The sequence below is a fragment of the Monopterus albus genome, unplaced genomic scaffold, assembly GCF_001952655.1.
Source record: "Monopterus albus unplaced genomic scaffold, M_albus_1.0 scaffold131.1, whole genome shotgun sequence".
Classification (NCBI taxonomy): domain Eukaryota; kingdom Metazoa; phylum Chordata; class Actinopteri; order Synbranchiformes; family Synbranchidae; genus Monopterus; species Monopterus albus.
In genome coordinates, this window is record NW_018128011.1 from 599,502 (window position 1) to 614,011 (window position 14,510).

At 37.6% G+C, this 14,510-nt stretch overlaps 1 protein-coding gene across 1 annotated transcript in view; it reads right to left on the bottom strand.

Annotated features, from left to right (window-relative positions):
• The window catches only part of stx1b (syntaxin 1B), a 52,970-nt gene that overhangs the window by 20,379 nt on the left and 18,081 nt on the right, over positions 1-14,510 (bottom strand). Inside the window, exon 2 of the mRNA XM_020613226.1 lies at positions 1,806-1,880. Coding sequence (XP_020468882.1) covers positions 1,806-1,880 — 75 coding nt within the window. The remainder of the gene's footprint in view (positions 1-1,805; positions 1,881-14,510) is intronic.

Genomic DNA, 14,510 nt, shown 5'->3' on the forward strand with positions numbered 1-14,510 from the left:
ATTTTTTTAAACCTAATACAGTAACACTAGTCACTCCTTAACAAAATTATAAAAACAATGTGAGTGACAAGTTACTGCAGAACTAAAAGGCCAACTGTACTAAATCATCATAAGAAGCAAAAGAATTATGGAAATGCACAAACTTTTTACCTCCACCACGAAGGTCATGTTTCTACTGCCGTTTGTTGATTTGTTTACAGGTTTGTTCACAGCATAACTCAAAAAGTAATGAATGAATTTTGATGAAATTTTTTGAAGAGGTACCGTATGTTATGGCCAACACAACAAACCATTACATTTCAGTAGTGATCTGGATTATCATCTCAATCCACAAATGTTTTTAAAGGCATTGTGGGGACACTGAGCTGCTTGGAGGAGGTTTGCACTCTCTGACTGCTGTCTAGTTTTCTATGTGTTTTCAGGCCTTAAACAACCTCATTTTGAAGTTTGACACTTGCCTGATTGTAAAAAAAAAAAATCCTGGCTCAAGAGTGATACACCTAGAGACATAATCAAGCACTGAAGTGTCTAGTAGCAGCTTTTGAAAGTAAATGCCTAGAGGTAAACCCAGTGGAGGAGAAAAAAAAACAAGAGGGGGTTTTGTTTGTTCATTGCAGGAAGCAAGACATTTTGAACAGGCAAGATACAGGGCAGCTAAAGGCTGGGGGAGACTGGCAGATGAGAGTAGATTTGGGTAACCAGTTCATAGTTCCTCAGGAGATAGTCAGCACTAAGACTACAGTAGATCTTGTGCTGTGGTCACAAACACAGAGGATTGTGTATTTTGTGGAACTTACAGTTCCTCTGAGGACGTGGTAGAAATGGCTTATAAGAGGAAAAAACTGAAATATACAAAACTGGTTACAGTGGTTGACTCAATTTTCAATTTTATTGTCATCTGATGAGCGTCACCCTCTTCATTAGAGGTCAGTTAGTTTTAAATACTATTACAATCCATAGTTTTGTTTAAAATAAGACAAACCCCACTTGGCATTTAAGGCTGGTGATATTCAGTATTTTTCTTAATTCTCAAAAATCCCCCCAAAACAGCTGAGAAGGAACATGATGGTGGGAGACGGTTAGAAGAGAAGTGGAGTCAATTTGTCATTATCGTCTTCAGTTCTGTGTGTGATGGATCGGTTCACTGAGTCTATGACACTCTGCAGACGCTGTACAAATTATGTACAGTCAATCTCCTAATTTGTACCAATTGAACAACTTTCACAAATATAAAATCAGCTAAACAGCACCACAATGAAAGTCTGTAGTCAAATAATCTTGTTTCCTGCATCACTTTATTTTAAAAAAGGACTTGCAAACAGTTTGATTTTTAAGATTCCTAGAAAGCAGGAGTTCCCGCTGAAGATGCAGGAGATTTCAGAACCTTTCCATTGCTACAGAGCAGTGTCAGAATACAGGGTTATTTACTGTATTTATAAGATGTGCATCAGCCTTTAGTTTTGGTTTAGGAAGAAAGCCTGGGAGATTTGATCCTCTATTTTCCAGCTGTTTGGATAGTGACCTCTTAAAATTAAGGAATATTTAGTTTTGACCCCACCTCAGTGCTTTTATATGTCATCATTTAAACCTGATGTATTTTTAATTCATATTTCCAGCCAACATCTGTAAAATAATCAACTAATCAAGCAAAAACTATATTTATAAGTAAATAAGGACCCTTATTATTTTTTTATAGAATATAAACTCCTCCAGTCATTAAAATCCACACATTTCCAGCAACAACACTGGACACGTGACCTGATGGCAGCTGCTACCCTGTCTATATGTGTGTGATGTTGTCTTACCTGTTCAAAAAACTCATCCATGAAGTGGTCCCTGTCGACCTGCACCACCTCCTCATCATCATCGCTGTCCTTAGCCTGCAGACAGACAGAGAAAAAGATTATGAAATGTATTGCAACAGTTACTTGTTTCTGCTTAACGGCACTCTGCAGCAACACGAATGGTTTATGAATGAAATGTAACTGTGGTGAGAGTTCACAGACAGACAACATCACTCCGGGGCTTCATTTCCATAGAAATGCTTCTCTTGGCCTGCCACTTTTCCAGTTTCAGTTTCACTAAAATCCCACTCAGCAGAGCCCCTGAAGGTCTCAGATACGTTGGTTCATTCTTGGGTTGCCAAATATGCTTCTCTAAACATGACTAGAAAACGACTCAACAGTTTCAAAATAGACCAGCATTTGAAACATATCTTTAAAAACAATCCACATATTTTTTCCACTATATTTCATTTTATGTTTGAAGTTGTAGTTTTTAATGGTGTACTGTATATTCAATGTTCTTATATTGTTTTTGTGTTTCGATCATGATTGTAACAGACTGTAACAAACAGACAGGTAAGGTGAGACGAGGTGATGTTAGCCTAGGTCAGCAGACTAGAGAGAGACTGCAAAATGAAAGTCAACAGTTTCCAGTTACACTGATCGGATTTCTATTATTGTTAATAGAGACAAGCCTGTATAGTGTGTGTGTCTGTGTCTGTGTGTGTAACTGATATGTGTATTGCAGATAATGAAAAGCTCCTCAGTATTGATAGTCCTTAATGTTCAGCACAGTGAGAGAACCAAATCTAGTGGGTTCAGCGAGATGAATACCAGGTGGAGACACACAGGTGGACAAACAGGTGGACAAACACAGGGAGGCACTGGTGGTGGACAGACAAATGTACACATAGGTAAAGGAAAGTTAGATAGATTAGCTGATAGATACAGAGCTGAATAAAAATAGACAGATGGACAGATGGGTTGACAGATGGACAGTTGGTAGACAGACAGAGAAGGACAGGTGCGTAAAACAAGGCAGGTAAAAAGACAGGAAAGATGAGCAGAGGGACAAGTCTAGGAATGTAAAGAGATGGGCTATGTGAGACCAGTAGTGAGAGACAACAAATAAAAAAAATTACACATCCACTACCACACTATCACACTACCATTAGCCTTTCATCTCTGTTACCAGTCTTATGTATATAATGTAAGCTAACATGCTAACTGGAAAATAGGTTTGAGCGCATTAGCTGTAGCTTATGCTAACAGGCAACTTTTCTCTTGTAGGTATGTAGCTACAACCAAAGCTAGCAAAAGTTTCTAATTTAAGTCAATGTGCTACAAAAAAGACCTCCTCACAGAACGGGGTTTTTGCTTCAAGTTATCCCAAACAACATGACAAATAACTTCTCCCAAGCTCTCGAATAAAATGAAAAAAGCTGAAGTGAGAAACAACACATGCACATTTTATTATTAATAAAAATATTTGTTTTTGTTTTTTTTTACAATGGCTCACTTTAAAACAGATTTGAGCATCTTTCTCGTCATCTTTATCAAGTGCTATATATCAAAGTGAAATTCAGTATGTGGGCGCAAAATAATTTCAAGGGGGATTTAATAACATTCTCTGGGGACTTGATTTGTTCACACGGAGTTGAGTGTAACCTAGCGAGCATAAAAATACCACAAGTCACTACAGACCACAAGCTAAAAGCAGAGTGTTTTTTTTTTAATCTTATTTTAGTTTAGAGGTTAGCTAGTCACACCAAATCCCATTTGCTTGGGGTGGTAGGCCTCGTTGCCCTCCAATGAGCTTTTCTGATTGTATTTTATTATAAATATTGTGTACATAATAAACATCTTAAAAATCTTATTTTCTAAAAACAGTAGAAGTAGAAAGTGGCAGAAACTGGAAATACTCAGGTAAAGTACATACATTTTTTTATTAATCACAGTAGCTGAATGTACTTTCCACAAATGTCAGTTCAAAATGTGACCACATTTAGCATGTGGATCACTGGTTAGCATGGAGTAGCATCCCTCCCTCCAGCTCAATCTCTGTCTCTGCATCTCTCTGTGGTCAGACTGCAGTTATCGTGTCCCTTTGTGCCCTCACTCCACTCCCCTCCCCTCCCCCCTCTGTCCTTCCCCCTTCCCCACCCTGCGTCACACTGACTCTGCAGAGGAGAGAATGAAATAGAAACAGAGACATAGGGAAGGACAAACACACACTAGTGCCAGTTTCAAGCTAAAAATGCACATAGTGTGAGTGCTGAATTTAAAATAAGGCACATAAAACATCCCTTGTTTTACAAAGCTGATACCCAGGATGCTACAAGTTCAGTATTTACAATATTTTCTGCCACCTTTCAGATTTGTACAGTAGACACCTGAACATTCGCATTTTGTTAAAGTTGTGCCATACATAACTGGGATAATTTTGTTTATGAAGTGGAAGAAAATAGTGCAAAATCTTCATCATAATGTTGCAGGACCCAGTGCGTTCTGGTGGCCTATAGGGGTTCAAGGTATCTGTCCTAAAGGGGGTGGAATCTCTCTCTTGTCAAGTCCTGTCATCTCTCAGTTATTGGTTAAATAATTCTGATGGAGACAGAAGTCTCACAGACTAATAAAAGAACAGATACAACCCAAATTAATCATTGTAATTTGGGCAAACTGTCCCTTTAAGAGTAATGCATCATGTTTGGAGCAGACTAAAATGTTTCTCTGCTTTGTTGCAAGAGAAAAACAGGATCATGGTTAAGAATTTCAAACATATGGACAGCTACACATAATGTCAAAAAACGCTCTTATACATTTACAACTATTATTAGCTTGAGCTCTATATAAATGTTCTACAGACAGGTGACAAATTAAATGAAAAGCCTGAATAAATCAGCGCTGAATGACTCTGTCCACAGGGCAAGAGAGGTCTGATGGTTTAATGTAATGGTGTCATTAGGCCCAATCATTTGGGGCTCCAGCCCTGAATATTTTAAGCTTAGTTCCAAATGTTTTTGGTCTTGAAAAGGATTTTAATAGTATCGCAAGGTTAGTGTCGGACTTGAGAGTGGAACTTTGCTTACATCATCGGAGCAAGGGGGGAGTAATCTAGTGCTGCACATGAAGGCACATTAAGAAAAAACTCAAAGCAGCCACACCCTTAATTATGCATAACTTTTAGTCTCAATATGATTTAAACAGGCAAATTAAAGAAGTTAAAAGTTAAGTTAAAAAGTTATGAAGTATACAGCTGTCATGGAAGGAGAAATTAGCTATAGAGATCAAAACTGTTTATTGTACCAGGCTGTAAACAATTATTTCTGCTGTAGAGTTGGGCAACTGTGGTTCAGTGGGTAGAGCGGTTGTCTCCAAACCGGAGGGTCGGAGGTTCAAATCATGGTCCCTGCAGTCCACATGTTGAAGTGTCCTTGGGCAAGACACTGAGCCCCCAAGTTGCCCCTGATGGTTAGAGCCATCTGTGAGTTGCCGCTGCAGATGGCTGCCTCGGTTCTGTACCGGAAACAAATTCCTTGTGTGTGTAACATACTTGGCCAAATAAAGGTGATTATCCTTAACACGGGAATCTATGGGGACTGACTCCCTTTTGGAGCCAGCCTCAAGTGGCCATTCGTGGAACTGCAGGGTTGGGCACTTGAGCACTGGCTTTCTCAGCCCTGGTGGAGGTTGCCATTTACTCTCCACTGACCCTTGTTGCTGTTGTTGCTCTCCTCCATATTTATTTTTACTTGTCCATGAAAGACATGCATGTGCAGGAGTGAGGTGTTGAGAAAACCATATGAATTTGAACTTATCAGTCTGACAGTGGTCACATGGTCAAATACTGTATTAGCTATGAATCGGATCCATGACCACAGAAGTGGTCCAGATCTGACGTGAAAACATTTGATTGGGTTTGTTTCACACAAAGATCAGATCTGAGCCCTTTAGAGGGGAAAAAAAAATCAGATCTCAGTCACTTCAGCAGGTAACATGAACTTAGCTTACATTCTAAAAGCGTCCATATCTGTCTCTTGGGGTCTAACAGTCACCTGACATTCTCTGTGGATCACATGAACAACAGTGCTGTTCGTCCAACCTTCAGTCTGTCTCCACCTCTCCTGCTGCCTGCAGTATCTGTCAGAGTAACCCGGTGCCATATTTCAGACGTATTTCTATACATCTGCCGCTGAGGATGATGGGAAACAGAACCACAAACACAATGCCAGGGAACACATCTGTTCACAGCAGATAAGATGTGCAACAAAGAGACACCTCTGTCAAACAATCAGCTGCTGTCATCAGCACACCCATCATTGATCATTGTCCTCAGGAAAACACACATCTCCATCCTCTGTCAGAGGCTTTGTAAAGGTTTCCCAGCTTGGATGGCAGGACTGGAGTGGGACCAGTTTTCAGCCTGGGAGTTTCATGCCCAAGACCAGCCCATATCTTTTTGTAGTGGAGGAGCTTGAATAAATGAAGAGACAGTTACGTCCTTGCTTCATGTCCCAAACCACTGGAACAGGTTGTCTGCAGAACAGAGAGCAGCTCAGTTTGTTAATGTTTTTAAACTTTTGGCTTTTGATTAGAAGATTTTACTGTCATAAATTATACTGCATTACACTAATAATACAGAATAACTGCAGAATATTTTGTCACTATATTCTATTAATTTGATCTAGTTTTTATTGTAATTCCATTTTATTTTTATTATTTTATGTTTAAAACAAATTGCTTTCACAATTCATTTTTAATTATTCTTCCTTAATATTTATCTGTAAAGCACTTTGAATTGCATGAACCTATATATAAATTAAGCTTGTCTGATTGACTGATATTATAGTTTAACATATTTTAATGTCCAGCACTTTTGAGTTTCCTTGTTTGTAATATAAATTTGCCCATATTTTTTCATCCATAAAATGGTCTTATCTTGATTTATTTGAGACCTCCGTTTCCCTTTGCATCTACAATGTAAACATCGTAGGCTTTCATGTAGAATCCATTGATCAGCTGTGCTCTGCCAGTGTGTTTTTTCTTCCAAGTAAACTGCAGTCAATTTAATTCATACATTGTATATGCTGGTGCTGTCTCCCTACCTGTCCTCTCAACAGTCCTGGCTGCCTCGTGACTAAATCACCCTCTGCAGGTTGCTGGGATATTTGCAGCTCCGTGGCTGCAAAAGCATGGATTCTGTTGCTGTCCAGAACCTGCAGTGAGCACAGCTGTGCATTGTGGACCAGGTAGTTTTAAGACCAGGTTTACCAACATAATGATTGTCAAACTAAAATGATTTTTTTTCCTGCTTGACAAGTCACCAGGAATGTACCCAGATCTCCCGATTAGCCACTTCAACTTTGTCTGTTGGGAAAATGTTAACTGTAAAAGATACTCTTTGACTCCTTTTGTGATCTCTACAAAAACACCTGTCTACATCACCTTCCTGCTAGGTTAATCATTTTATAGAAACAAGAATGCATGTTACACAACAATATTTATCTGGCTATGATCTTTGGGATTTTGTAATTTTATTTAGTCCATGTTAATCACATTAAAACCTTGGTGAAACACCTAAAGAGATTTAGATTTAACGCAAAAGTCTACAAAAGTCTCTTTAATTTATTCTCTAAATTTGATCCTTTGGTGTCTCAATTATGTTTTAGATGTAAAGCCAAAGCAGCTCTAATTCATATTTTATAAGTCTACTGTGTGAAATGATAATGTAAAAAACAATGCATAAGGCAGCTCTGGTAGTGATGAACCTACAGAGAATTAACACTTGAATCTCCAGCTCCCCTCAGCTTTATGAAGCTTAACAGTGAGTTTCAGCTTATTGTGTAGAGTTGTCCTGCTGCAGGCAGCTGGTTTCACAGACAAACCTCACTTTACACAACCTGCTCAGCCTAAAAAAAAACAGCCACAGTTAGAGACACAGCGGAGCATTTAGCAGCTGAAGAGCCAGGTATTTCCGTCAGGTGTTGATAGAGACCAAAAATACAATGGGCACATTAGTTTATCCCAAAACCGTATTAAACATATGTTGTTTGTTTAAAATAATGTAATAAAGACAACACGAGCTAGTTATTACTTCATTATGTGGAGGAAAAGCATTTGATCAGGAAGAATGGAGTTATTTGATGTATTACCTACTATAGACTTCAAAACACACATAGATGCACACAGTTCTGCAGAGGGAGCGGTCAAAGGTCAGGGACTCCGAAGGTAATGGAAGAAGATTAATAATTGATCAGAGCTGAAATATTCTGCTTCAAAGAACCATAAAAATCTGCTGCTTATTTACAACGTGGCTGCAGAACATATGGCTTAATGGTAATTAGACCCTAAACTGCAGACTTGTACTGTAAGTCTACTTCTAACCCAGGTCTACATTTGATCCAGGTCTCCAGACAAACAGGACTTTATGGCAAATAATATGCTAAAGGTCGAATAAAAGAAAGAGGCTATTTGCTGAAATGCATGATTTCCACCTGTGATAACTTCACGTACAGAAAACAACAAAGTAATCAGAGGCTTGTGCGCTCACATTTACAGTAAATACAGACCAGTGAGAGATAGAGAGACAGCAAGATGCATCAGTGTGTGATCAGTTTATAAATCTTTAATCAGCTCTGTGCCACATCACGCCACATCCGATATGCTTTTAAGTTTCTTGTCCCTTGCCTGCTCCTGTAGCTACATTCAGGATATGAACCTCTGAAACAGTCTGATGGCATCGGCACACTGAAACAAAGAACAAACAAATCGTTTGTCCAAATTCTTTTTCTGAGTTAAAGGTCTACACTGGTACATTCTGCTTCCATGAGACAGCCATAGCCTCACACTCTGAGTCCAGCACAGACAGATGTTCTCACCTTTTACGTGCTGCTCAGCTTTGATATGTGACCAAACCAACTCCCAGCTTTCAGAACATAAACAGCGTTCAAAACAACTGGGACAAAGTGCAGTTTACTTCAAGCAGTTTCAAGTTCAAGTCTCTTTGTCATGTGCAGGTTAACACAAGGTTAACGCTAAAATGAAAAGTGAAGAAAAGAGAAGAAATAAATCAACCCAGTGTGAGAGCAACAAGCATAAAGTAAAATGTAAATACAAAAAATAAAAAAATTAAATAGCGTATTATATAAGTAAAATACAGATTTATGCAGATATAAACAGTGAGGATTTCTGTGACAAGTGTTAGGGGAGTATTGCACATTGGTATGTCACAGTATTAGACAAAGTGCATACTGGCAAGCAAGCAGAGAAAATACAACATGAAATATGCTGGGGCTGCGGGTTAAGAAGCCCGATGGCCTGGCAGTAGCAACTGTGCTTCAGTCTGGTGGTGCATGCAGTCATGCTCCTGTATCATCTACCAGATGGCAACAAGCGTGCTGGGTGGCTGTGGTCCTCGGTGAGGCTGTGTGCCTTTCACCGCTGGTGAAAAATATCCTGTTGCCAGTGATGTGCTGTGCCGCCCTCACCACCCTTTGTAGTGATTTACAGCTGTGGGCAGAGTAGCTCCCATATGAGACTGTAACCATTTGGGTGGTGACTAAACATTCACATTACCTCCATTTGTTTCTGTCCAAGTGACTCAGATCTGATCTTTTCACAGATGTGTGAACAAACCAAATCACTTTTTTTTTTCAAATCTGATCTGAGCCACTTGCATATGTGGTCCTAGATGCAATTCAGAGCCAATCTCTGACTATGTGTGGAAGCGTGGTTCTCTGAACATGCACGTAAATATCTCTACAGGTTTGCACAAATAAAAGAAACCTGACTAATATCTGAACACTGTTACATAACGGCAGAGACTGAGATATACTGCTGCTTTCTCTTCATGCTGCCTAACAGATCTGAGGAGGAGGAGGAGGAGGAGGAGGAGGAGGAGGTAGCACTGGACAGTTACAAAAAAACGTGAAGAAAACCTGTACATCTAAAAATAAAATTCCACATATAACAGATTTCTATCTGAGATGCTCCATAACCTCACCTTTTACCAATAAACAAGTTCTTTTCATCTTCACTGCATTTAATAACTGTCTCTTCAGAAACACAAGTCAGTCTGCGATCCAAAATGGTGTCTGCTTCGTCAGACTATTTCATATTTTGCCGTTCGCTTCACAAGCTATTTGTGGTCCCTAATTTTTCTCCAAACTTATTGTCACTTTGTTGAATATATAGCATTTAATTAAGAAAATGTTCTTAACATATAATGTATTATTATTGTTTTTTATTTTGGCTTATTATTTTATTATTTAAAAAAATAAAAAAACATATTTATAAAAATGTGACATAAAATTAAATAAAAAAATTAAGAACATGCAAATATAAACACAAAACATATTATTAAACATGTAATGTATAATAATAGTTATTAGGAAATTAAAATATAAAAATGATAACATCAGTTAGAATATTTAACAAATGTAAAACATACTAGTTGTTAAAACATTATTTAAATGCTGAGTGCTTCTTCCTGTTTAGCGGAATATTATTGTTCCTTCTTTAAAACACCTTCTGTAAAACATATCATTCACTATGACAAAGTTAATTGCTGAGAACAACCTGTAGCTTCTGTGTCCACTAAACACTACTTCTGCATGAATATGAATTTATTGGTTGATGCATAAACTGCTGGTTGGAAACCATGATGGAAATATGACATTTCTGTTTGTTTCAATTATTAATTTGAGGAAGGTTACAGTCTCCTCATTGCTACACACCTCTAATGTTTTCATCTCTTCAGCGAAAGTGAGAATGATGCTTGATGTAGGTCATCATATGTTCACCAAGTCTGTTTCATGTGTCTCTTCACCTTGAGTTTGTAAATATGAGATCACATATGTGTGCATATATATTGGTGTTTATGAGCAAATTAAAGTGATTATTGTGACTGACTGAACACTACCGCCCTGCAGTCCTGCATACAAGCAGAGAGAGTAGAATAAAATGATAGAGGTAAAGAGAGAGGTAAAAAAAAAAAAGAATAAAAACAGAGAGAACGGAGGAAATGGACACTGGGAGACAAAGATTAGCAAGAGCAGAAGAAAGAGATTGAGAAAGGACATTGGTGGAAAAACTGCGGAATGGGACAAAGTGTAGGAGACAATGGTGGCGTGATGATAGGCAGAGTGCAGTACTTACAGGATGCGGGAGAGAGAGAAAGAATAGTATCCTACTGCTGCAGAATAAAATTACTGTAATAATCACAGGTCAAGACATGAAGGCAAAATAAACTCCACAAGTAGAAAGTATAAAACAATATCAGTAAATTGATATTTAAGTTTGGCTGATCAATAATGTGTTTGCTGAGAATAAAGAACAATGCACCAGCAGTATCTGGAGTAAATTGAAATATTTAAAATAATAAACTATTAGTTATAGTTATGTTTTATATGATTATATAATGTATACATCATTATGTGCCCAGTAAATCAGGTATTTTCCCAGTCAGTATTGAAACTGGACAGGCTGGGGGAAAAAATCACATTTGTTCATTTTGTTTTCTGTAGATTTTCTTTTTTTACTGGGATCTATATGCACCTGTTTAGCATGGTAAAATAAAAACTCAAACTGATCAAACCCAGATGATGTAAAGACTGAGCCGACAGCTCAGATACACCAAGCAGAAGTAAAAATACATTTATTTATAATTGCTCTAAACTGGTTGTCATCCTGCCAGGAAAGTTCCACAGACCTTCATGTATCTTCACTGGACAAAAGTTAAATTTGGAGTTCCTCAAGGGTCACTTTTGGATCCCTTTATATTTTCCTTGTTCATGTGTCCTTCAATCAATATTATTTACCTTTATAGCATTTTATTTCAACTTCTTTTGATTATGATTCAATACTTTAAAATTCAGAATACCACAATTTAGTTTTGCATGGATATGAAAATATTAAATGAAAGCCCAGCTCAGCAGATCCTAATCTGAGGATTTCCTTTCCCTCATGTCATCTTTTCCTTCTTATCATTTCCTTTCCTCTATTTGTTTTGCTTCCTGGCATTTTTATCCTTTCCTTCTTGTCCATTTGTTTTCTTCTTTAATTTCTTCTCCTTTTTTCTTATCCTCCTTTCATCCTGTTCTGCTCTTAGTATCCTTTACCACATCTCCCTATTCTTTCCTTTCTTTCTTTTCATTTTCTTCCTGCCCCTTTTATTTTCATTCAGTATACTGCTTCCTTTTTGTTCTTTTTATTTCCTCTCCTTATCATTTGTTCCTTTTCCTTTTTTATTATTTGCTTAATCTTTCTTTCCCATTCTTCTCTCTCTCTCCCTCTCTTCTCCTCCTCTCATGTCATGTAGACTCAAATCAGGACGTTGACCTCAGGTGTCAGTGTGTTCTGATGCCAGCAGTGTCTGTGTGTTTACATGCATCAATACACACATTGTGTGTGTGCGTGTGTGTGATATAAATCATTTCAGCAGCGAGCTGTGTTACCCATAATCTGCCTACCCAGAGTCCATCTGTGCTCCCTGTGACCAACAGCTGCAAGCTCACATTATCTCACAGACACAAAATCACCTTCATCAGATAGATTTTTTAAAACCTTTTTATCATAAAATCAATGCATCTTTATTTTTCTTTCTAATATTACACCAGTTATTTAATCCTTCCTATTGCTGCCTCCAGAACAGAGCACTTTGAAAAAAATATGACACCGTTTGGCAGAGCCTCTTCTCTGCACGTAAGTGCAGTCATTAACCCAAAAAACACTGACAAGCAACACACAGAGTACAGAGCTGTGTATAACAATTAGCAAAGAGTGGATGAAACCCATTGGTGGAAGAAGTACTGTGAGTACTTTAAGTAAAAGTAGCAATATAACTGTAGAAATACTTTGTTACAAATAGATATTCTGCATTCAAAGTGTTACTTAATAAAAGTACAAAGGTATCAGCATCAACACATCTAAAGTACTAAAAGTAAAAGTACTCATTATGCAGAGTGGCACATTTCACATGAATGTATTATTACATTATAATTACTGATGCATTATTGTGTACATCACATTTAATGTTGTGGCTGGTAAAGATGGAGCTAGTTTTAACCGCCTTATACTTGATTCTTTTAATCTGAAATACTGCTGGGTCTCTTGTGAATTTCCCACCAGGGATCAATAAAGTCTTATAATTATACTGTATTTTTTAAATTAATCTCGTTCTGAAAAGTAACTTGTAACTAAAGTTACAGTATAAAATAAATCTAGTAGAGTAAAATGTACAATATTTACCTCTAAAATGTCGTGAATGAAGTTGAAGTATTAAGTAACAGAAAATGAAAATACTAAAGCACCGATACCTCAAAATTGTATTTCAGTACAGTGCTTGAATAAATATACTTAATTATTTTCTACCATTGATGAAACCAAGTTATGTCACAACTTAAGTTATGGTCACATTGCAGCCCAGAGATGAATCGCCATAAATCTCACATTCGCTTTGCTTTATTGATGCTAATCTAAAAATGTCAGCTGGATGAAAACAGTCTGTCTTTGTGTGACCTCTCTTATGGTGTTTTTTGAACGTTTGAATATAACCACTTGATTTTATAAAAATGAAATTCGGTTACCATAAAATACATCTCCTAGCAATTACATGTTACTAATTTGTTTCCTTAGTTATGTTGTACTGATCAATTGTAGCCTAGATAATAAACAATAAACATTTGACTGTTTAATATCAACATTTCTTGATTTGCCAGCTGATAAAAACTTTGATAAAACACAATATCCAGGCAGTGTTACATTTCCTTCAAACATACTGTATTTGCTGTTGCACGGTAGTGAGCTGAGATGCTGCAGTATAAACACTCAGCTATTTATTATTTTATTAACTTTTAACTCCTCAGGCTCCTAGCTCATTTGTAGTTTCTGTGAAGTTCTATCTCCATTTTCTATCACTGCTGGTTTTTCGTAGCTGAACTCAACACAAGAGGAGCTCATTCACTCATTCATATTCATTGTAAAATGAGCCAAACATCTTCATGCAGCAGAAAATACAACTATTGTTTGTCTGGTGGACATACAATGTGCATGAGAGTTAGATTAAACTAATTTCCTCATTTAAAACAGCAACAACAACAACAAAAATATTATCCAGGGCAGCCCTCTGGTGCTGGTAGCCTCATATCAAGAAGCTTTTGGGTTGAAACCAAGGAGATAAGTCACCTACAACTCTCAAGGCACTCTTCACTAACAAACATCCAATCACACAGCCTCAAATCCTATTCTGTTAAAGATAAACATTTTAGAAACCTCATACTGTAAATGAATTCACTTTCTGAATCTGGATCCTTTCAGGGTGAATTGTTGACAGAGGCTCTTGGATATTATAGTATTTAGAAGCATCTCAAACCCCAAACTATGCAGAGAGAGTAGAAACATACAGTATTAGAAGCAGACAGAAGACTGGAAAAAAGAAAAAAGATGAGGGACATCAAACCATACTGACAACACACACGCCGTCTGTCTTCTTTCTTTATTTCTTTAGGTCTATAAATAAACAGTCAGACTGCCATCAACCTGTTCTCTGCTGAGGAGACGCTAGAGGGACAAACTGAGCAAATAAAGACAGAGGAGAAAGGAAAAGGGACATAAAAAAGAAGCAGCTTTTATGGGGTTTGGCAACGGATGTAGATGGGGAGGAAGGGGTTGGTGGAGGTGAGAGGGGAGCAAAAAGAGTTTGGATGGAAGAGAGAAGGAGAAGCAGGA